This window comes from Rhinatrema bivittatum, chromosome 3 (genome assembly GCF_901001135.1).
Source record: "Rhinatrema bivittatum chromosome 3, aRhiBiv1.1, whole genome shotgun sequence".
NCBI lineage: Eukaryota > Metazoa > Chordata > Amphibia > Gymnophiona > Rhinatrematidae > Rhinatrema > Rhinatrema bivittatum.
The window spans coordinates 197,115,485-197,141,035 of NC_042617.1; the positions used below are offsets into that span (position 1 = coordinate 197,115,485).

The 25,551-nt window shown below is 46.6% G+C and overlaps 1 protein-coding gene across 13 annotated transcripts in view; it reads right to left on the minus strand.

The window, feature by feature from the left end:
- Nucleotides 1–25,551, minus strand: part of LATS1 (large tumor suppressor kinase 1) — a 184,047-nt gene that overhangs the window by 26,947 nt on the left and 131,549 nt on the right. For all 13 annotated transcript variants that reach the window (XM_029594077.1, XM_029594084.1, XM_029594081.1 and 10 more), the window contains one exon: nucleotides 3,070–3,252. In XM_029594077.1, the coding sequence (XP_029449937.1) occupies nucleotides 3,070–3,252 (183 nt within the window). The remainder of the gene's footprint in view (nucleotides 1–3,069; nucleotides 3,253–25,551) is intronic.

The window sequence follows — 25,551 nt, forward strand, 5'->3', positions numbered from 1 at the left end:
ATCACAGAGTGTGTGATGGTGCCTTCCTCGTCAGTTACAGAACAGACAAGGAGGCTGATACCTTGATGCAATGATAGCAGAACCCCGACATGGCTGTGTACTGCACAGACAGGGAGAATGCTGCCTGCCAGCACAGAGGTGCTTGGAGTACATGCCCTGCCGTACCCGATCGCACATGCTGTGCTCCACTGTCACACCAACTCCCAATGGAGTGGATAGGAACAATGTAACGAAGGCTCCCCATTACCACTGGGACTCTGATTATGGCGTGGTGGTGGGTGGTGTTTTATGGCGTTGCCCCATAGTACCCCAGTATCTGATAACACTCCAAACCTGTGGCATCTGACTGCGTCCACTGGTGCCCACCGTGGTGAAGGCGCCCATAGTGCTCTCTCACTCACCAATGCTGGATCGCGTCAATGGCACCAAGAGATGCTACACCCAGGGCTTAGATGGAGCTTGACTGTCTCTCGATCAGTTTGATACTATATAGTGCCATCCCCGGCAGACCCCAGTGCCCGTAGACATAGATGGACCAGCGGTACCGAGGATGCCAGGGGCGCCTTCAGGCAGAGGCTTTGAAGCCCCAAAATGCCTCATCGGTGCCCAAAGGAACCAATGACTGCCGGTGCCATTGACAGTTCCCCTTGGCTCACCTATACGTTTAAGGACGTCAATGGGGCGAGCTCAATGGCATCTTGCCAACGGCTATGGCTGACGATATCCTCACTAGCGCTCCTTAGCACCAATGATGCACGAAGCCAGGCGGGGCCTCTGATTCCCCCCGATCCCAGTGTCTCAGGGCCTCCGAGATAATCGGCATCTATGGTGCAGATAGCCGTAGGCCAGTGATGAGACAGCTTGATGCCCCTCAGTGCTCCGTCTGGGCACCACAAGGGAGCCCCGAGGGCGCCAGAACACTGTGCCAGGATGCCTCGGCACTCCAGAGTGCCTTGAGTAGATGGCAACCCTGGCGCTCAACAGCACCAAGTTCATCCAAGGCTGAAACCCCTGTCACCTGCAGGGTTCAGTAATACTAGAGGGCTTTCAGGCCCCGGCATTCGATGGCCTCGAGAGCGATTAGGGCACTGAATGGCAATGCTAGTGCCTCTTTGATGGTGTTCAACAGTCAAGAATGGCAACGAATGGCATTGCTGGCTAACACGCTTGATGGCCTCCATGGTGGCCCTGCACCTCAATGGCATCAAGGCAGCTCCGGAAGGCGATGACTTCGAGGCCCTAGTCATCATCGAGGGCGGCCGCGGCTTTGAGGCCACATGTCGTCGATGGGACGGAGGGAGTCTATGGAATAGATGGCCCTGAGGGCACTGATGGTAGCTCCATTGGTGTAGAGGGGTACCATGGTGCTTAATGGCAGTCCTGGTCCCTAACACTAGAGGTCGGTGCTGCTCCTCTGCCAAATCCAAGACCCAAGGCGCTCGATGATACCGGTGAATCGAGTCCACAGATGCTTACAGCACAGAGGGTGGTCATGCACCTCGATGGCATCGAGGGTGGCTCATCACTTCGATGGCATCATGGGTAACCTTGGCACTCAATGACAGTCCTGACATCAACATGTCAGATCACTGATGCACCAGTCACAGATGTTCGCAGGCAACCGTTACTGGGGATGGCACTGAAGATGCAGCAGCAAACTACTTGCCCAAGCTCCTGCTCACACACTCTCACAAAAAACTGTACTGCCAACACAGGCAAGCAGGACAGGAGACTAAGTCATCCAAGACTCCTCACTATGGAGACTAGTTCCTTTGAATGTGGGGAGGATGAGCTCTCCCCACCCACAGGAATGGTGTGGTCCTCAATCTCTTCACTGTCTGAACTTCCATCAATGCCAATCGATCGGTGAAACATGGAACTCCTGCCTGGGTAGAACTCAGGCGAGTTCCCAGGCTCAGCGGCCTAAACGGTTCACCTACGGACTGCATTCTGTCTGTCCTGCCAGCACCTGACAAATGTACAACAGATAGAGCAAGGAGAGGACAAATATCAAACTGCAGGTGCAGTATTTATTTAATAAAGGATAGTATTAGACTCTGCCAAGCTGCACAGTGACTAAGGCCCACCATGCAGCTGGCAGACAGTAGAATGACAAGGGAAAAAAACCACAATTACCACAAGGTAAGGGAAAGAAAAACAACTGCAGCACTAGAAAAAATATCACTTACAAAAACCGTGAGAGAGCAAAGCCTAATATTGTGACACACGGTTCCACAAAGGGGGGTGGGGGGAGACTGAGGGACTGCCTAGGGGGCAGGGTGATAACTACAGCTGCACATGCTCAGTAGGGCATGTTTGAAAGTTATAGAATCTTTGAGATCAAAGTTCCGGACTGGGGCTCCATCTGATGATGTGAGGACTACCATCCTGCTTGTTCTCAGAGAATTAAGATTAGCCCAAGGGGGGTCAGGGCCGGATCCAGGTGGAAGTCCTGCTGCTTTTGAGGTGGGGGGAGGGGTTTTAAGGCCTGTTTGGGGGGACTGTGGTTGTCGCTGCACATTTAATACATTTTTCTCTTTTAAACCTTGCAAACTTGCCTTTAGAGGCAGCAGGGGGGTGGGTTGCCCAGGTCAGCTACCGGCCCTTTAAATTTCAGCCCTGGGAGCAGAATGTGCATTGGGTTGTAGCTAATTTTCAATAACAGAATGCAACTTACAATTTTTCTAGCAAGCCACGTTATTTTATTTACATGAAATCACCTAGCAATAAGCTGCTTTGCATGCATTTGCAAGCAAGGCAGCTCATTACCATAAAGTGATATTTGGAGTAAAATAACACTGCATTAAAAATATCATGTGTTATTGCTACAGCAAGGCTTTTATCTCAAGTTAAACGCAGTTTATCATGTGGTACCAGTCTATTGCAGCTTAAGTAAATATACTGCTAAATTCATACCTAAGGCAATGGAGGTTGAAGTGACTTGCCCAAGATCACAATGAGCAGCAGCGAGATTTGACCTTAGCTTTCCTGGTTCACTAATCACGAGGCTATTCCTATTTATTTTCACAAGCACTATATAAGTGCTGGTCCAATAAAGATATTCTTTACCTGTTCTTAACAACACCTCTGGTGCAATATAATTGGGTGTGCCCACCAGCGAGTGTGCTAGGCAACGCTGGTGTTGCCGCACTGCCCTCCGTTCCAGTGGTTTCAGTCGATCTCCACACCTGCAACTGGCAGGGTCTCCCCATTCACTGCTGAAATCCATACTGTCTTGGCGTGGGTGATCTCCTAATAAGAGAAGAGTAGCACCAACTATTAGTCAATCCCAGCTAAGGTGTACTACATTATAAAAACAATCTTTTTTTAAAGATACATTTATTTATTTAACGATTTTTATATACCGCGGCACGTGCAGCACATCACCCCTGTTTACAGAAACAGTAATTCAGCAACAAGCTTTACAATAAAAATATTAAACTGATCAGTATATGAAACAAGATTAACCATCAACTTAACTATGACCATAAAAGTTATCCTTGACATAATTGAAATCAGTATTACCTACACATTTGTTTGAGGAATTAACTTAGATGTACATATATTGAAGATACATTAGTGAAGTTATTCTATGGAATAAGTGCTGGAAAAGGAAGGTGTGGGTGCGGCCGGAAGAGTCCCTGTTGTCATGGGTAAGTTTTTTTGAACATTCTTATCATTAAGTAAACAGATACTAAACAAATCAAACATTCTCCAGTTTCACGGCTAGTAATGTGATTCTACTTTTCAATATTTCCAATACAATTAATGTTTAAGAGCTATTACTTTACTACTAGTTTTACAGCTGTTTTAGTTTATTGGTGTGCAATATTTGAAACAAGTGCTTTACTATTAGCAAATATACACCAAACAAACAAATGTTTGGTAAAATTAGGTTTCTTACCTGCTAACTAATGCTCTTTCCTTGAGTTCTACCAGACTAGACTAGACGCATGAGTTTCTTCCCCCTAACAGCAGATGGAAACAAAGAATGATACTTTGCTGGAAAGAGCCTACTTGTGAGATGGTGCTATCCGCAAGCTTTCAGTATTTTCTTCCCAAAGCAATCTCCTCTCATGAGCAGGGGTAAACACAAGAAATTAAAAAAATCCTTGGTGAACCTTCAAACAAACAAACTCTGCATTTACTAAAGATCTCAAACCCAAAATCCAAACCACTACTAGTTATACTCTATAAGCATTTATACGTAGATAAGCAGGACAAAGAACAGGAAGGACTCTAGACAAATCTAGTAAGACTAAAGAAAAGAAAATCAGCATTTTAAAAAAACACACCTAATTTTACCTTCCTTATTGTCCTTACCAGATCAATTTGGATGCATGGGATGTACCCAAGTCACTCCTACGCTAGGAGGAATCCTGAAAGTCCTGCTGTCAAAAACTTGCCCAAAAAAGTCTGCATCTCAAGTCAACACATCCAGACAATACTACCTGGACAAGGAATGTGACAAGGACCCAGTAGCGGCCCCACAAATTGAGTCAATACAAATTGACATTCCATCCAGAACATCGCTGGAGCCCTAGTGGAACGGGCCTGGAACCACCAAACCACTGCAGATGTATGCAGAAGCAAACAACTGCAGATATATGCAGAAGCAAACCATCTGGCAATCGTTGCCTAGAAGCCTATTCCTTTTCGGTGACCACTAAACCAATTAACAAGATGATCTGAAGCGAAAATCATTGGTCATCTTCAAATACTGCAGCAGCAATCTGTGCTCACCAGAACACACAGACCCGTAGAACTATTCCCTGACCATGCCCTCTTAAAAAAGAGACACCTCCATAGACTTCCAAAAGAAAGGCAGAACCATCCTTGGGTAAGCACTGAGGATACCATCTGAAACTCACTGTTCTGAATAAATCGCCACCAGAAAAACACCCTTTTCAAGTAAGGTCCTTCAATGACTCCTTCTTAAAGGATCCAAATAGAACCATCCTCAAGATCTTCAATGCCAGACTGAGCTTCCAATTGGAGACCAACCCCCCCAACTGGAGGTCATAACTGCTTAACCCCTTGTAGAAATTTATCCATATCAAGATTGGACATCAAGGAACTAGTCTGACTCTTTTTGCTAACAGGACAGTGCTGCCACATTCACTGAGGAAATACAAAGCCAAACCCCCCAGCATGAAGATAAAACATCTGGAATCAACATCTGCAATGTAGACACTCCAGCCTCCTTATATCAAAGCTGAAACACCGTGCAAACCTGGAAATAAACAAAGGACACAGACTGCTGACAAACAAGAAATGAAATGGAGATCACTTCTTCAGAGTAACCCTTGGTCCTTCACCACCTTCTCTCAAATTCAGGTCGCGAAAAAGAAACAAACCTGTTGCTCACAGACTACTGGATCTTGATGCAACAGTTGCCCATGGACAAATCTCAAATGTCCCTAACCTCGAGCCGTGTCAGATCTGTAAACCTTGGCCTGCTAGACCATTCTGGAGCTACAATGACCAGCAACTTGACAATGTCTCTGAATCATTTTGAGCACATGGCCCTATCAAAGGCCAATGGGAAAACTCATACTGGAAAACAGAGTCCACACGTGAGTCAGAGTGTCGAGATGTGTAGATTCTGGCTCTCTGGCTGAAAAAAAACACAGGCTCCTGGTATTGCTTTTCAAGTGCCGACAGGTCCATGTGAGGCTCTCCCCACCTTAAGACTGGATCATGAAGATCACAATCTCCGACAATTCCCATTTTCCAGGATCCAAGGCGTGCTCGCTCAAACAATAAAAAAAACACTTGGACCTTTTCAACTTTGGCAATGTGCAAAGCAGATACTGTCAAACGTCTTTCGGCCCACTGAAGAAAGCAATTCACTTCTGCACTCCTAGCCCTTTTTTGCCAGTTTATATAAGCTACCTCCATCACATTATCCAAGACATGCTGACTGCCTTTACCGGATCCATGATAGAAACTTTAATAAGGCTCTCCTGACAGCCACAACGTCCAGATGACTGATGGGCCATGACTGCTCCACTACATTTCAGTGCCTTGTTTCGTTTGACCCTGGCAATGAGCTCCCTAATCAGACACTTGCATCAGTGGTAATCGCTGTCCATTCTGCTCTCTAGTTCCTTCCCTTGGACAAACTGTCGAGTGACAGCCATCATGCCAAACAGCTCCTGGCTTCTGCATAAGCACCAGTCTAGCCTCCAACTTCTGAGAGTAAGGATTCCACTGTGACAGAAGAGCCCTCTTCAATGGCCAATTGTGAGCTTCTACTCACAGGACCAAGCCCAGAGTCGATGCCTTCAAGCTCAGCACCTGAAGATATTCCCAAACTCTGTGAACCTGCATCTTGAGGAACTGCCATACTATCTATGGAACTGATCCACTCTTTCCTTTGTAAGAAATACATTCCTGTTTAGATTATCGAAATTGATCCCCCTGAGAGGACTGAAATTTGTTTTGGGGAAAATTGATCTCTCCACCAAGATCTTACAACATCTGAGACACCCTGAAAGTAACAAAATCATTTTCGACTCCAGACTGCACCCAACTCAACCAGCTGTTGGGATACGGATGGACCAACACCCCTTCCCTTTTGATGGCCACTGCCATGACCAACGTTACATTGGAAAAGCTCCTTGGGTATGGTAAGCTAGAAAAGAAGAGACTGAAACAGTGTGTATTCCCAAGACTGTGATCCTATTCACCCTTTGGCATCAGAATGACCGCAGTCAACTGGAGAATGCGATCCACAGTACCGTGCATGGCTGCCATTTTTTTTTCTGAATGACTGGAGGAAACCCAGAAAACGTCCAACACCAGACATGCAAACGCTAATGTTCATTATGGCAGCCCCCAGCAATCTGAGATGATGCGGGCCCATTCTCCATAAAATTAGGACAACTGACCCCTTAAACTGGTGCAGTGGGGAGTAGACCCCTTGACATTCATTGTGAAGATTTTTCTTCGCCCTGTTCCCCCATCTCAAGACCCTTTGCAGTTCAAATGAAAGGCTGTGATTTGCTCTCAGACATCACTGCGAGTAAAAGGATGAGAACGCTGCCAACCTCCTTGGCTGAGAACGCCAGACCTCTCTAAATTTTAGCCTACTGGGATTCTTCTATAAAACCCCTTGGTCTTAACTTCAGGAGACATATGGGACCTCAATTCCCCTAAATATTTCACCAATTTCTCCAAAACCTCTCCATAAAGGAGTTTCCTTTTGAAGTTCAACTGCCTCAAGCAAAACTTAGACCAAAATCAATGTATCAATTATGCAGCCACAACACCATCATCTCCCTGCCGATGCTCAAATAAGACTGAATAGAGCATCCACTAAAAAAGCGAGACCCGGCTCCGACCCCTCTGTCTCTTCTCTACTCAAATCTCCCTCAAAGTCGCTAATTAGCATTTACTGTGCCCAGTGCAGACAAGCCTGTGATGTATGGTTATCACAATCTGCAGCCCAGAGAGTCGGAACTGAACCTCCAGGTTCTGTTTCAGATAGACCTTTCAAGGCCATACTGGCTTTGAAGCAATACCAAGAGCTACACCGGTGATGCAGTCATCTCAGTGACTGCCTAACCCAGTTCTGAAGTTTCCATTTTGGGAAACTTCAGAACTCAGTCATCTTCTAGAAGTGGATAAAACTTAGACATGGCTCTCTCTACCTATATATCTCCTGGGCTTTCCAGGTAATATAGTAATGACAGCAGATAAAAGACCAAATAGTCCATCCAGTCCGCATCACGTTGTTCATGGTAGTAACTACTGCTCCTTACTTTGTGTTAAGGGTAATAAGTACCACTCTATACAGGTTGACCCCATGCCTTTCATTAAGGCTAATGCCTGCTGCTCCGTGCACCCCTTTCTTCATTTCCAAAATCTAGCCTCTACAGATTGGCAGTGTTTACACCTTGTCCTTTTGAATGCATTTACTGTTTTCATCCTCACCATCTCTTCCGGGAGGGCATTCCAGGCATCCAATCTCTCCATGAAGAAATATTTCCCAATTTTGGTTCAGAGTCGTTCACCAAGGAATTTTATTTTGTGCCCCCTAGTTCTACAGTTTCCTTTCCAATGGAAAAGGTTTGAAGTTCATGCATTAATACTTTTCAGATATCTGAAGGTCTGTATCATATCTCTCCTGCACCACCGCACCTCCAAGGTATACATTCACAACCTGCATGGAGCAGCAGTGACTGCCTTGAGAAGCTTGTTGGGCAGACTAGATGGACCATTTTGGTCTTTTTCTGCCGTCATTACTATGTTACTATATTTAGATCCTTCAGCCTCTCCTCGTAATTCTTCTTATACAGACCCCACATCATTTTGGATGCCTTCTCTGGACTGCTTAAATCCTGTCTCTATCCTTTTTGAGATACGGTCTCCAGATAACACCTCACCAAGGACCTGTACAAGGGCATTATCAGCTCCTTTTTCTTACTGGTTATTCCTCTCTCTCTATGAAGCCCAGCATCCTTCTCGCTTTAGCTATCACCTTATCACATTGCTTTGCTGCCTTCAGATCGCCAGACTCCCAAGGCCCTTCTTCTGGTCCGTGTGCATTAGTCTTTCACCCCCATCACATTCACATCTTCTGATTACTGCACTCAATATGCATGACTCTGCACTTCTTGGCATTGAATTCAAGCTGCCAAACATTCAACCACTCTTCAAACTTTCTTAAATCACTTTTCATTCTCTCTACTCCTTTAGGCATGTCCACTGTTGCAGATCTTAGTATCAGTCGCAAATAGACAAGCTTTACCTTCTATCCCTTCTGCAATGTCACTCACAAAAATTGTGAAAAGAACTGGTCCCTAAACTAATCCTTGAGGTACTCCACTTATCATTGTTCTCTCTTCAGAGTGGATTCCATTCACCATTACATGTCAATCAGTCTGTAATCCACTCCACATCTTTTGTGGCCATTCCTAAGCTTTTCGTTTTATACATGAGCCTCCTATGTGGGACTGTATCAAAAGCTTTGCTGAAATCACATCATGTGCCTTTTCTTAATCCTATTCTCTAGCCAACAACAAAAAAAAAAAAAAATCAAACCAGATTTGTCTGACAGGACCTTCCCCTGGTGAATCCATGCTGCCTTGGGTTCAGCAACCCACCAGATTGTAGATAGTTCACTATCCTTTCCTTCAGCAGTCTCTCCATAAATGTTCTCACCAAACTGAGGCTAACCTGATAATCCTGTGTATCAAGAGGCCAAGGAGAGCAAAGCAGAATGTCATGAGGCCAAGGCTGGGACAACGCATCGAGGCCCTATGATCTCATCTCCAGTTTTTGAAGAATCACGGAGCCTTGGCATTTAAACTTGTTGCCATCAAATCCTACTGGAGAAGCCCCCAAGCGACCTTTATGAATGATAGCGTGCTTCTTGTGACAATTCCCATTCTCCCAGGTCCAGATTGTGCCTGCTCAGAAAATCCGCTTTCATATTCTCCAACCCAGCCACAAGAGATGCCGACAAGGCCGCCAGATACCACTCCATCATTGGAATAATATCCCGATTTCCAAGTAAACTGCCTGGCTCTTGGTGCCTCCCAGTCTGTTGATATATGCTACTGCCATTGCACTGTCTGACAAAACTTTCACTGCCCTGTGCCAGATCAGTGTAAGAAAGAACACTAAGGATTTCTTTGTTGCTCTCGTTTCCAAACGACTGATGGACCACAAGGCTTCAGACACCAACCACAGGCCCTGTGCCATCTGGCCATGACAAATGGCTCTCCATCCTTTCAGACTGCCATCCATTGTTACTATGACCAACCCGGAATTTCCAACTCCACTCTTTTGGACAATGTGACCTGCGAGAGCCACCAGAAAAGACTATCTGGCTTCCCCATACAGAGGCAACCTGATCTTGAAATCTTCCATCTAAGGAACTCACTGTGATGAGTTCTCTGCAATGGTTTCATGTGAGTAAATGTCCAAGGAACCAGATGAGTGTAGAAACCATGGGACACAAGACCTGCAGACCATCCCAGTCTTTGGGTTTCCTCAGTCACAACAAGTGGCAGATTGACCTTGCAGCTTCATTATCCTCTCTGTTGTAAGGAACACCTTGTCTACACATTTCCCAAACTGTGCTCCCAGTTATGCTAAACTCTGTAAGGGAAATAGCTTGGTCTTTGCCATATTTATGACCCATCCTAATGTCTGCAACATCTGGACCACCCTTTGAACAGACAACTGTCCTTTCAGTTTGCTTGGATAAGCCAGGTGCCAAACAGATGCGTAGCAGAATAATTTCTTGCGCAATGCTGCAACCACTACTACCATTACCTTGGCAAACATTACCAGCACAAATGGAAGCACCTGAAACTGAAAATGCTCTCTGAGCACTGCAAACCTTATGAACTTTTGATGATCTCTCCAAATAGGGAAGTGAAGATAGACCTCCGTCAGATCTAAGAAAGCAGAGTTGCTTACCTGTAACAGGTGTTCTCACAGGACAGCAGGATGTTAGTCCTCACATATGGGTGACATCATCAAGATGGAGCCCAATCACGGAACACTTCTGTCAAAGTTTCTAGAACTTTGACTGGCACCTACTGGGCATGCACCGCATAGTACCAACCCTGCATCCAGCAGGGGTCCCCCTTCAGTCTCGTGTATAGCAAGAAGTACGTGCGAAAAATAAAATAAATCGCAAGCGAACCCAACTTCGCGGGGTGGCGGGCAGGTTCCGTGAGGACTCACATCCTGCTGTCCTGTGAGAATACCTGTTATAGGTAAGCAACTCTGCTTTCTCACAGGACAAGCAGGATGGTAGTCCTCACATATGGGTGAGAAGCGAGCTGAGGATGCCCGAACAATGCACCCAAAGACATGCAACAGGCACAACAATGGGTGAATATGGGTAGGAGGGCATCCTGAAAACCCTAAACGGGTCGCTGGTAAGATGTTGGGTAGTTAAGCTGAGAATAAGTTGCGTAGAATAGACTAGCCAAAAATGGAATCTTGTCTGCCAGCCTTATCTAAGCAATAATGGGCTGCAAAGGTATGGAGAGAGCTCCAAGTCACAACCTTACAAATATCAGTAAGTGGCACCGAACAAAGGTGTGCCACTGAGGTTGCCACGGCCCTAAGAGTGTGCTTTTACACGGTCCTCTAGCGGAATGCCTGCTTGCTGGTAGCAAAAAGAGATACAGTCCGCCAACCAGGAGGAAAGTGTCTGTCTTCCCACTGGATTTACCAATTTGATGTTATCGAAAGAAATAAATAATTGAGTGGACTTCCTGTGGGCTAACATGCGCTCCAGATAAAAGACTAGGGCATGTTTGCAGTCCAGGGAATGTAGAGCCTGTTCTCCTGGGTTTGAATGGGGCCTTGGAAAGAAAGTAGGTAAGATGATGGATTGATTAAGATGAAATTCCGACACTACCTTTGGTAAAAACTTAGGGTGTGTATGGAGGACCACTCTGTCTTGAAGAATTTTAGTGTAAGGCGGGTAGGTAACTAATGCCAGTAACTCACTAACTCTGCGAGTGGATGTTATAGCGAGAAGAAAAATCACTTTCCAGCTGAGAAAGCAGAGATCGCAGGAGTGGAGAGGCTCAAACGGAGGTTTCATGAGCCATTCTAAGACCACGTTAAGGTCCCAAGCGGGGGCCGGAGGGCACAATGGAGGTTTCAGGTGGAGCAAACTCATCATGACGCGTGTAACTAAGGGTTATGTCGAACTAGAGACATCTCCCAGGCCGTTGTGGAAAGTGGCTACTGCACTGACATGCACCCTTATAGAGGAAGTTTTCAGGCCTGACTGACAGATGCCAGAGATAGTCCAGAAACTTCACAGTGGAGCAAGCGAAGGAGTCTATGGACATGGACATGCACCAGACTGTAAACCTTTTCCACTTAGAACGATAAGAGTGTCTCGTGGAAGGCTTTCATGAAGCTACCAGGACTTGGGATACCGACTCCGAAAGGTTAAGGGGTTGGAGTATTAACCTTTCAACATCCAGGCCGTCAGGGATAGGGCTTGGAGGTTGGGGTGGCGTAGGCACCCGTCGTTCTGAGTTATCAGAAGCGGATCCTCCCCTAGAGGGATGCGCCGGTGAACTGATAGGTCCCGGAGGATTGGGAACCAGACCTGGCGTGGCCAGTGAGGGGTTATCAGAATCATTAAGCCCTTGTCCCTTCGTAACTTCACGAGAGTCTTTGATATGCGTGGAAGTGGAGGGTACGCGTAGAGGAGACCGCTGGACCACGAGAGGGCAAAAGCATCCCTCGGCTGTGAGTGGCGGCTGCGAGTGAGGTAGCAGAAGTTCTCTACTTTGCGGTTGTGGATGGACGCAAAGAGGTTTATTTGTGGATAACCCCAAAGTTGGAAGATTGTGTCCGCAAGAACATTGTCCACGCCCACCAAATAGGTTGCTCTGAGGTACATCGAGTGGGAAAGAGCCCACGCCCATATCTGTGCAGCTTCCTGACACAGAAGGTAGGAGCCCGTTCCCCCTTGCTTGTTGATGTACCACATTGCCACCTGGTTGTCGGTTTGAATCAGGATGGTCTTGTTTGCGAGGCAATCCTGAAAGACTCAGAGGGCATATCTGATCGCCCGAAGCTTCAGGAAATTTATCTGATGTTTGGCTTCCTCTGGATACCAGGTTCCCAAGTCTGCAGGCCGTCGACATGAGCACCCCAACCTAGGTTGGAGGCGTCCGTTGTCAGGATAATTTGAGGCTTTGGAACTTGAAAGGGAAGGCCTTGAAGGAAATTGGAGAGCTGCATCCACCAGGCCAGCGACAGGCGGAGCTGCTTGGTAATGTGGACAATGCTGGACATTGGATGATAAACCTGAGCCCACTGGGACTTCAGAGTCCATTGCATGACTCTCATGGAAAGGCGTGCCATTGGAGTGACATGTACAGAGGATGCCATGTGACCCAGCAAAATGAGGAAATGAGCTGTCGTGAAATGTCAATCCTGGAGGCATTGCACTAGGGACATGAGTATGAGCTCGATCCTGAGGGAGGAATACTTTCGCCTGCAGTGTACAGGTCGGCTCCTATGAAGGATAGGGCTTGAGATTGAACTAGGCTGGACTTGGGATAGTTGATGAGAAACCCGAGAGACAGCAATGTATGGAGAGTTAGACGTAAGGAGGCTAGTGCGTCCCTTTGAGTTGAAGCCCTTATCAGCCAATCGTCGAGATAAGGGTAGACATGGACGCCTTGACACATCAGGTAGGCAGCGACCACTATGAGGCACTTGGTAAAGACTCAGGGTGCGGATGCTAGACCGAACGGCAGCACCCGGTACTGGAAGTGCCAGGGGCAGACTAGGAATCGAAGGAATTTGCGGTGAGACGGAGTGATTGAGATGTGTGTGTATGCATCCTGAAGATCCAGAGAGCAAAGTCAATCTCCTTTTTGCAGAAAAAGAAGTAGAGAGCCCAAGGTTACCATCCGGAACTTTTCCTTCTGTAGATACTTGTTTAAGGCATGCAGGTCCAGGATTGGACGAATGCCCCCTGACTTTTTTGGAATGAGAAAATACCGGGAATAGAACCTCTGCCCCTGCTGGGAGAGGGGCACTGGTTCTATTGCCCAGGACTTCAGGAGGGTTGAAACCTCCGCCTCCAGAAAAGAGGAGTGGTCGGATGATCCCCACGTCAGCCGAGGTGGGGAGTCCACCAGTACAGACAGGAAGTTGAGGAGGTAACCTTGAGTCAGTACAGCAAGTACCCACTCATCTGAAATGATTATGTGCCATATGTTGGTGAAGTGGCACAACCGACCGCCGGACTGTAGAGGAGGTTGGCTTACACTCTCTAGCGAGGAGTCAAAATCCAGCAGCTGGGCCTGGTGGAGGGGCTGGCTGAGTTTTCTGAGGGTGGGATTGTCTGGCCTGACCTTTCTGGTAAGGTCTGGAGGGGCGACCTCGAGTAGCAGGAGAATAATATCTCCGTGACTTGAAGGATGGCCGCTTAGAGTCTCTTTGGAATGTCCTTTTAGAGGTGGACGGGAAATCAGAAGGCACCGACGAAAGCTGGCGTAGCATCTCATGGTGGTCTTTGAGCTGTGCTACAGTCTCCTGGATTTTGTCCCTGAAGAAAATCTCCAGTGCAGGGCAGGTCAGCCAATCGGTCCTGTACTTCTGGTCTTAAGTCAGAGGACTTCAGCCAGACCCATCTTCGTGCACTAATCCCCGTTGCGGACACCCTAGAAGCAGTGCCAAAAATGTCATAGGCAGCGCGGACCTCATGCTTGCCAGCATCTAGACCCTTCTAAACCAGGGCATTGAGTTGATCCTGAAGCTGGATGGGTAAAGACTCAGAGAAATCTTGGATATTCTTAAATAGGTCTCTGTTATACTGGGTCATGTATAACTGGTAGGAAGCAATGTGAGAAATAAGCAATGAGCCATGGAAAACATGATGGCCAAATGTATCCAGGGACCTCTGTTCTTTCCCTGGAAGTATGGAAGAATGAGGCTTAGAACGCTGTGCCTTTTTCTGGGCTGATTCTACAACCTCAGAATGGTGATCCAGCTGTGGTTTTTGGAAACCAGGGGCTGTTTGTACCAGGTAGGTGGCATCTGTTTTTCGGTTCACCGGTGGTACAGAGCCTGGATAATCCCAATTCCTCTTCAGCAAGTCCAGCAGAAGTTCATGAACAGGTATGGACATGATCTCCTTGGGTGCATCTACGAATTGGAGCACTTCAGCATCTTGTGCCTGGAGTCCTCTTCTGTCTGAAGTTGGAATGGTATGGCGTCAGACATTTCCTTTATAAAATTAATAAAGGACAGGTCCTCTGGAGGAGAATATCTTCTCTCTTCACAGGGAGATGGCTCTGAAGGTAGATCATCAGTATCCTGGGAAGAATCATTAGTACAAGGATCGTAAGTTTGATCACCGGCTCCCATAAGATCTCTAGAGGGAAGTAATGGTGCTATTCCTGAAGGAATAGCACCATTACTGTTGGTGCCTAGGCACCAACAGCATCGGAGGAAGCACTTACAATGAGGTATGGATGGCAGGATAGGTACCGATGGAATCGGTGACATCGATGGGCGAATCGGTGATAAGATCCCAGATGGCCCAGGCATAGGTTCTGGCTTCGGTGTTTCCTCGTCCTCAGATGACAAAGGAATCGGGGTGGAAGGCGTTGGACATATTGATATCCTCGGTTCCACCGGTGGAAGGGCACCGATCAACGCATCCAGCCTGCCGAGTAACTATGCGAGCACTGTGGGAATCGGGTTGGCGACTGGGGCTAGCATCGGTGCCAGCGTCAATGGAGGTTGTAAGCCCTGCAGTGCCTTTCCGATGGCCTCTTGGATCATCCGATCCAATTCCTCGCGGAAGCCTGGGGCATGCAACCCCAGCTCTGGAGTAGGAGGCAGCACTGGCATAGCCGGAGGGTCCACCAGTGAAAGTGGAGTCATGGCTCCCTGCACCAATGAAGGTGGGGGAACGCCTCGGTGACCCAGTCGAGAGGAGGATGGGGCCTTCTCTGGATGGGATTTCTTTGTCGGTGGCTCTGTCGATGCAGAGGGCTTGCCTGGATCAGCGGACTGAGCCTTCTGACGACGGTGTTGACGCTTTTCACAATGTTCTCCTCGGTCTTTCTCCAGAGCCGAAGAAGAAGTTGATGCCGGGTGGGCAGCACCGGTGTCCTGCTGCTGGCGAGAGGTCGATGGCACCGGCTCAGACGATGTCAAAGCGCTCGATGGAGTCTGTGGCTTTGCCTGAAAAAGAAACTCCATCTTCTCTGAGCGGGTCTTACGGCCGTTTGATGTCATTTGGTGCAAGTTAAGACATCATGGTCCGACCCCAAACACAACACACAAACTTTATGTGGGTCTGTGATGTCCAAGGACAATCGGGGCACCGACGAAAACCCGACGCCATGGCTTCAACAAAAATTTAGCCGCGGTGCAGTCGATGGCCAGTAGGCCCCGAAGGGAAAACTCGAAGGAAATCGACCGCAAATGAGGGTAAAGCCTTACCTTACGACCGCGGACTACGGAATCGATAGGGGGACCCCTATGGGGTAGAATTTTTTGAAATTTTGGAAAGAAGTTCCGTGAGGAAAAATTCCTGGCAGGAATCTCTAGAGAGCTCCTTAACCCGCGTGGCTACTGCTGTGTGGAAAAAAAAAGAGATTGAAGGGGGACCCCTGCTGGATGCAGGGTTGGTGCCATGCTGGGCATGCCCAGTAGGTGCCAGTCAAAGTTCTAGAAACTTTGACAAAAGTGTTCCATGACTGGGCTCCATCCTGATGATGTCACCCATACGTGAGGACTACCATCCTGCTTGTCCTGTGAGAATGCCAAGAATTCCCTTTTCCTGACCACAGCGATCACCAAGCACAGAGTTTCCATTCAAAAGTTGGGAAACCAAAAGGACATGTTGCCCTTTTTGAGTTCAGAATGGGTTGATATGTGCCTTCTTTTATGGGCATAACCAAGTGAACAGAATATCTGCCCTGACCTCCATAACTGGAATCGCTGTCCTCAACAGAAGTCATTTCAGTGTGGATCGAACTGAAGTCTTCTTTTCATTGATGTGCACGGAGAAACCATAAAAGCCTCAACCACTAGATGAGCAAATTCTAAGGCATAGCTGCCACTTATGATGAAAGAACATACTGATCTGTTATCTTGGCCCACTCTTCGTAAAAGCGGGTAAAAAGCCCTCCTATGCATACACACAGAGTGGACAACAATCTCAATGCGCTCCCTTAAATCCTCCTGAACTGGGGCCTGAACTCTTAAAAGAGATCTTATGGCCCCCCTCGAAAGGTCTGAGGTCAGTCTGCATACAGTCTTTGTGAGGAAGAACTTCTCCAGATGATAGGACCTAACCTCTCTGAACTTCTACCTACTGAGGAAGGTTTTCCGGCTCCTCTGAGTTTATCTTCCGGCAAATTATGGGCCTTCTAATCTCCAAGGTGTTTTGCAAACTGTTTCAAATCCTCTCCAAACAGAAGGTTCCCTTTATAAGGGAGACTACTCAATTGTGATTTGGACCACACAATGGCCATACAATTATGGAATCTCAGAAGTCTCCTAGCCGACACCACAGATATTTTAGAAGACAAAGAGCAAATCATTAAAGGCATCCACTATAAAGATCAACTAACCTCCAGATGCTTTGCATCATTTTTTTCTTTTGAAAGTCTTCTCAGAGTCTCCCACTGGAATCTGTTGAACCTAGCATAGACAGGTTCAGGCCATTAACCTACTGCAAACCGCTGCCTGGATTGCCAAGGCTGAGACCTCAAATATTTTCTTGAGATATAGTTCCATCTTCCAATCCTGAAAATCCCTAAGGAGGAACTTGGTGGCGGGGTGGCTCTTTATGTCCGGGATGGCACAGAGTCCAACAGGATAAAGATCCTGCAAAATACTAAATGTACATTGAATCTTTATGGGTAAAAATCATTTCGCGCAGATTCAGTAAAGTCCGCGGAAGAGCAGACGAACACCCGCTCTCCCGCGTGCACAGGCCACTCGCTGATTCTGTATTTAAATGAGGCCCAGTGGTAGAAACAGGCAAAAGGAGGCGCTAGGGACACTAGTGCGCCCCTAGTGCCTCCTTTTGGCCCGGAGCGGCGGCTGTCAGCAGGTTTGACAGCCGACGCTCAATTTTGCCGGCGTCTGTTCTCGAGCCCGCTGACAGCCACAGGCTCGGAAACCGGACGCCGGCAAAATTGAGCGTCCAGTTTTCGACCCGACAGCCGCGGGCCGACTTCAAAATTTTATTTTTATCCTTCGGGACATCCGACTTAATATCGCCATGATATTAAGTCGGAGGGTGCACAGAAAAGCATTTTTTTCTGCTTTTCTGTGCACTTTCCCGGTGCCCGAAGAAATTAGCACCTACCTTTGGGTAGGTGCTAATTTCTGAAAGCAAAATGTGTGGCTTGGCTGCACATTTTTCTTTGTGAATCGCGTGGGAATACCTAATAGGGGTAAGGGAACACGTGCGTCCAATGGCAGGTTAACAGTGCGCTCCGATGGAGCGCACTGTACTATATCGGCCCGTTTGTGAGTTGGGGAAAAGTATAGCAATAGGTGTATACTACCATCCACCTGGCCAAAATAACGAGAACAACAGTGAAATGGTAAGAGAAATTAGGGAAACATAGCAAATTGGTAGTGCAGTAATAATGGGAGATTTCAATTACCCCAATATTGACTGGGCAAATGTAACATCAGGAAATGCTAGAGAGATAAAGATCCTGGACAGAATAAATGACAGTTTATAGAACAATTGATTCAGGAACAGATGAGAGGGGGAGTAATTTTAGATCTAATTCTCAGTGGAGTGCAGGATTTGGTGAGAGAGGTAACGGTGGTGGGACCGCTTGACAATTGTGATCACTGAGAAATTACTACTTACCTGATAATTTCCTTTTTTTTTTTAGGACAGTCAGATGAATCCAGAACAAGTGGGTTAGGCACATCTATCAACAGATGGAGATAGAGCAAACTGACGTCACAGTATATATACTTCTGCAGTGACATCAGCCAGTCAGTATTCTCTTCAAAAGCAACTGTGGACAGACTAGCAAAACTTGATTAAACAGATAACCATTTCAATACACAGCCAACAGGCAACACTGAGCTCAGACAAGAATGTAACAACACTAGTCAAGGGACTAGACAAACACTTACCAGTAATCCCTTTAACATGTAGCCATGGAGGAGGTCCATAATACAACCATTCGGCAGCCAAAGGAGGGAAGTGAATTCATCTGATTGTTCTAAAGAAAAGGAGTTTATCAGGTTAGTAATAATTTCTAATTTCTTAGTGTCCAGTCAGATGAATCCAGAACAAGTGGAATGTACCCAAGCAACTCCCAAATAGGGTGGGAGGCTGCCCACGGTCCAGTCAAAACCACACATGAAACGGATGCGTCTTCTCGGGCCTGCACATCCAGACGATAATACCTGGAAAAAGTGTGTAACGAGGATCATGTCACAGCTCAGAAAATGTTGATGGGAGACAATTTCACTTCTGCCCATGACACTGCCTGAGCTCTAGTGGAACGAGCCCTGAACTGACTAGGTATCGGCTTCACAGCATCAATGTATCCAGCTGTGACTACCTCCTTAATCCAGCAAGATATGTAGCCCATGAGACAGGCTCTCTCTGCCTAGTACTGCTGTAAAGGATAAACAGGCAATCCATCTTCCGTAAAAGCTTAGTAACTTCCAGATACTGGACAATATGTTTCTCAACATCCAAGGATCATAACAGATGACATTCCTCTCTATCATTTTCTCTGTCCAGAGATGGCAGGGAGATGGACCGATTCAAGTGAAAGTCAGTGATCACATTTTGAAGAAAAGAAGGAACAGTATGCAGCTGTACCACCCCTGGAGTCACCCAGAGGAATGGCTCCTGGCAAGTCAGGCCTGCAATTCTGAAACCCTACGCGCAGAACAAATTGCCAAAAGAAACACCGTTTTCAAGGTCAGGTTACGCATTGGTCTAAACTTAGGGCGCACTAAGAAATCCAATAGTGAATTAAGACTTCATAAGGAGACCGGAAACCGCAAATGACGATGAAGATGTTTCACTCCTTTCAGAAAAAAAGACCACATCAGGATGAGCCAACAAGAATCCACCATTCACCTGACCTTTGAAACAGGTGAGAGTTGCTACTTGTACCTTTAAGGAATTAAGGGCCAAGCCCTTATTCAAGCCATTCTGCAAAAATTCGAAAATGAGCAGGATCTTGATCGAACAAGGTAGAGTACCTCAGTCCTCACACTAGGCCTCAAACGCTCACCAAACTCACACACAGGCCAAGGAAGTGGAGAACTTTCTAGCTCTTAGCAAGGTGGAAATCACTGCCGCAAAGAATCCCCGTTTCAGCAGGCGAGCCCTTCAAGGGCCATGCCATAAGACAAAATAAGAATTGGATCTTTGGAAAGAATAGGACCCTGCCGCAACAGGTCCCTGTGCGCCATAAGGCAAAAGGGTGATTCTGTCAGGAACTGCTGCAGATTCACATACCATGGTTTCCTGGGCCAATCTGGAGCAACCAAGAGCACTATTCCTCTGTGGCGCTTGATCCTTCAGACTAATCTGCCCAACATGGGCCGTAGAGGAAAGGCATACAGCAACTTGTATTCCAGTCATTCATGCACCAAGGCATTGATCCCCAAGGACTTCGGATCTCTCCTGCGAGTGAAGAATTGCAGAATTTTTGCCCTGCGAGAAGTTGCCAGCAGGTCTAGAAACAGGAGACCCCAGCAATCCAGAATCAGCTGAAACGTTTCGTTTGATAGCGTCCATTCTCCTAGGTCCCAACTTTCCCTGCTGAGAAAGTCTGCTCTTAAACTATCTTTTCCTGCTATATGAGAAGCTGAGATCATCTGGTGATGTGGTTCGGTCCATTCCATATGTTGATCTATCTCCAGCGACACTTATTGGCTCTTGGTTCCTCCCTGCCAATTTATCTAAACCACTGTTGTTGCATTCTCAGACATTATCCAGACTGCTCGAACCTGCAAACATGCCAGTCGGATTATCCTGGCTTCCAAAAGATTGATGTTCCAGAGACTCTTCTGCATCCCAGTGCCCTTGCGCTGTCAGCTCCTGCCAGTGAGCTCCCCAACCATGGAGGATCGCATCTGTAGTCAGTACTAGCCAATCCAGTGGTACTAGGGAAATTCCCTTCCTCAGATGGTCCAGCTGCAGCCACCACTGCAGTCGGGAGGAGACCTCCATCGGCAGGTGGAGCTGAATAGAATAATCCAGAGACTGTGGTTTCCACCAAGACAACAGGGAGCGCTGAAGGGGACACATATGCGTTATCGCCCTAGGTACCACTTCCAGGGCTGCCACCATTAACCCAAGTACCTGCACGTAGGACCATATGGTTGGGCACAGAGTGTTCATCAATAGACGTAGCTGTGCCATTAACTTCTGAATACGAGCTTCCGGCAGGAAAACCTTGCCCTGCGTGGTGTCGAACCCAACTCCAAGGTATTCCAACGACTGAGCAGGATGAAGACTGTTGTTGGCCAGGTTCACCACCTAGCTGAGCTCCTGCAACAGGGAGATAACCTTGCGGGACACCAGTGACTTGGCTCGAATCAGCCAGTCGTCCAAATGTGTGTGTACTAGGATCCTATCCTCTCTCAATTCTGCCGCAACTACCACCATTACCTTGGAAAATGTCCTGGGGACAGTTAGCCAGACCAAATGGCAGTGCCCGAAACTGATAATGGCATCCCAGAACTGCAAACTACAGAAAGCGTTGATGCTCTAGTCGAATGGGAATGTGAAGTTAATCTGGTCAGGTCCAATGATGTCAGAAATTATCCTGACTGCACGGCCATTATCACTGAGTGCAAGATCTCCATGTGAAAATGCATCACCTGTAGATGACAGCTGACACCTTTGAGATTCAGGATGGGATGAAAGGATCCTTCTTTCTTGGGCACAATGAAAAACTGAATATCACCCCATGTTTTCTTGAGACATGGGCTCCAGAATCACAGCCCTCAAACTGAGAAGCCTTGCCAATGTATCCTCCACTGCATATTTCTTCTGCGGGGAGGGACAGCGAGAGACCATTAACACGTCCTGAGGAATACTGCGAAACTCTAGCGCATAGCCTTCTTGTATCACCTCCAGGACCCAATGATCCGATGTGACCTCGACCCAACTCTGGTAGAAGAGAGAGAGGCATCCCCCTATCTCCTATTCCCGGGGGTGGGTCGGCAAACCTTCATTGGGAGGCTTAAGAGGATTCACTACCCAAGCCTGGGGTGTCTGAGATGAAAGGACAGACCTACCAAAAGGCTGAGTCTTCTGAAAGGTTGCTCCTCTACAGGATCAAAAATACTTGGATCCCCTAGCACGACCCCTCATGCTAAAGGAGCGTGGCATCTGCTTATCATCCTCTGGTAATCGAGAAACTGGTGATTCACCCCACTTACTGGCCAGTTTCTCCAATTTATTCCCAAACAAGAGCGAGCCTTTAAAGGGTAATTTCATGAGGTTAGCCTTGGAGGTTGCATCAGCCGACCAATTTCTCAACCATCACTGACACCTGGCCACTATTACCAAAGTTACACCTCTGGCTGAGGTATGGACCAAATCACAGCCTGCATCTGCTAAGAAGGTAGCCACTGGCTCCATAATTGCACTGGAATTCACCCCAGATTTAATCAACCTCTTGAGAGAGAAACAAACAAAAGCGAGCTACCAGGGAACAACAAGAAGCTATTTGCAAAGTTATTGCCACTGCTTCAAATGTCTGCTTAAGGATAGTTTCAATCCTTCTATCACGTACATCCTTCAAGTCTGCTCCTCTCTCTACAGGGATAGTCGTCCACTTGGATACTGCACATACAAGTGCATCCACATTCGGAAAACGTAAACGCGCTATCACTGGATTCAAGGGGTATAAACCTTCCAAAACTCGTCCCCCTTTAAAATTAGCCTCTGGAGTGCCCCACTCAAGATCAATCAATTCTTGAATGGCTTCCATCACAGGGAAAAACCCAAGAGGCTTTACGCAGAGAAACCAAAATGGGATTTTTCTTTGGCTCAGACATGGAATCTACCCCAGGTACTCCCAGCATTTTCAAGGTCTGGGAAATCAGGGCCGGCAGTTCATCTCTACAGAAGAACTGTAGCATAGTCCTATATGGTTCTAATCCTGGAGGAATTGCACCATCCTCAAAAGTCAGTATCGGCATCATCATCCATGCCATCTGGATCTCCATCGGGCAGTCCCGCTGCTGCTCTACTACTCCAGCGCTTAACAGTAGGGTCCAGGCAAGGTTTGCACCTGCGACTCTGTGCTGGGAACATTGGATGGGGCTGAGGACTGTGTCTGAAGAAAGGAATGCAAGCCCTGGAAAAATTCTACCCATGAATAAGTAGAAGTATCCAGATCAGGAGGTACCTGAGGCGTACTCACTAAGCTACCTTACCCTGCTGAAGAACCAGTTAGGGGAGTTCCAAAATCAAGCACCTCACCTGAAACGTCTTTATACAGACCAACATCCGGCTGAGAAGAACCAGACTTAATGAAATCAGAGGAAGATAATTCTCCCTGAGCCTCCAAAACAGCGTTGGCACAAATCAGCAGGAACTCCTGGTTGAGATGCCCAAATATGACAGGCAGTGCAAAGAGAAAGGCACTTAGGTTTCTTAGATATAGGAGCCTTTAGACCGGCAGCGCATTGATCGGCAGCTGGAGATGTGAGAATAGGGTTGGGGGTTTTTTTGGTTTTTGTTTTTTTTAAAGGTGTCCAAAAATTAGACATCCCTAGGACAGGTGCCATAAAAAATAAAGCGCACAGTAACGCTCAACTTGTGCACACAGGTAAGCGGACGGCCACTTAAGGTGCCGTTTACCTTGAACGCACAGACTACTAGGCCTGTCTAAGCATCCAAAAACTGGACGCAGAGCTTGGATGCATAGCTAGATCCATGGACAAATGCATGTTAGAGATCCCAACAATAAAAACAGCCAGACTAGACCTAACTCGCAGGCACGCCTTTTCAATCGCTGGTCCGATATTATGGAACTCCCTCCCAGACCATATTCATCTCATCCAAAATTACAAAGATTCCAAAAAGGCTCTTAAAACACATCTCTGCTCTATGATATATGGCAAACTTGAAGGTTATTAAATAAAATTTTCCTCTATTTTGTAATCTTTTATTTTAATTTATTCTGAGACAGAATTTTTGTTCATTTATGCTGTATTGCTACTTTTTGTTTTATATTTATGCATGTACTCTCTGTAAACCGCTTAGATCCACCACAATTGTATAGGCGGCATACAAGGATTTTAAATAAATAAATAAACACACACACACCGAACCAACAATCCTGTAGAGGGCAGCCTATAGAAAGTGCGCAAAACACCATTGAGGCCCACCACGGAGGCGCAGGAAAATAGCCTCAGAGCGGGGCCTGCTAAACCCGGCAGGCTGCTGCCCACATCCCTTTCCTCCCACGGAGCGGGATGAATGTCGGAACAGCATGCTGAGCAAGGAGAACGGGGGAAGGAAGAAGTCCTACAGCAAAAAACTCCTTCTCTGTCTTCATTTTTGTTTTGTTTAAAACTTACCTGAGCTTAATCTTACCTGGCTAAGTAAGAGACTGTCTCCGGCTGTGGGGGAAGAGGGCATATGCATTCATCGCCGCACTCTGCTTCCTGCACCCGTGGCCTTTCAGCTCTTAATAGCTAAGTCCACGCCAGCTGAAAAAACAGCTACCGCACCAAGGCACTCATCTGAGGGACCACTGAAATCACCTCAGGAATTCTTAACTGGGGAAGGGACCTTTTGGTATCACCACAGGAGAGCAAGGTGAATTTATTTTCCTTATTTCTCCTTTTACAAATTGAAGCAATCCCTAGTAGGGAGATGCACATCCACCATCTGCTGGAGACAGACAATACTGGCAGTCTGTCACTGCAGGGGTATATAATACTGCGATATCAGTTTACTCCATCTCCATCTGCTGTTAGATGTGCATATCCCACTTGTTCTGGATTCATACGACTGGTTGCTAAGAAAAACATGATCAAATTTGAATTAATGACTGGAAGGAGGACAGTAAGCAAATCCACGGCTCTAGCACTAAACTTTCAAAAGGGAAACTTTGATAAAATGAGAAAAATAGTTAAAATTTAAAAAAACAAAACAAAACCCTGAAAGGTGCAGCTATAAAGGTTGGGTGTGCAACAGGCATGGACATTATTAAAAAATACCATCTTAGAAACACAGTCCAGATGAATTCCATGCATTAAGAAAGGCGGAAGGAAGGCCAAACAATTGCCAGCATGGTTAAAGAGTGAAGTGAAAGAGGCTATTTTAGCCAAAAGATCTTCATTAAAAAACTGGAACAAGGATCCAACAGAAGAAAATAAGATAATACATAAGCACTGTCAAGTTAAATGTAAGACATTGATAAGACAGGCTAAGACAGAATTTGAAAAGAAGCTGGCCATAGAGGCAAAAACTCATAATAAAAACTTGGACCGTTACATAATAGAGGGGTTAAAGGGGCACTTAGGGAAGATAAGGCCATTGCAGAAAGACTAAACAAATTCTTTGCTTCTGTGTTTAATGAAGAGGATGTTGGGGAGATATCTGTTTTAGAGACTATTTTCAAGAGTGATGATTCAGATGAACTGAACCAAATCATGGTGCTCCTAGAAGATGTAGTAAGCCAGACTGACAAACTGGACAGGATGATATACACTCTAGGTTTCGGAAAGAACTAAAAAATGAAATATCAGACCTATTACAATTAATTTGTAACCTATCATTAAAATCATTCATTGTACCTGAAGACTGGAAGGTGGCCAATGTAAGTCTGATATTTAAAAAGAGCTCCAGTGGCAATCCAGGAAACTATAGAGTGGTAAACCTGACTTTAGTGCCAGGAAAAATCGTGGAAACTGTTAAATAAAATCAGAGAACATTTAGATAGATATGATTTAATAGGACATAACCAGCATGGATTTACCCAAGTGAGTCCTACTGCTGCTCTAGGTGTATTCCGATGCTTAACAGCAGTAACAGACTATGGCTCTGCCCTGGCA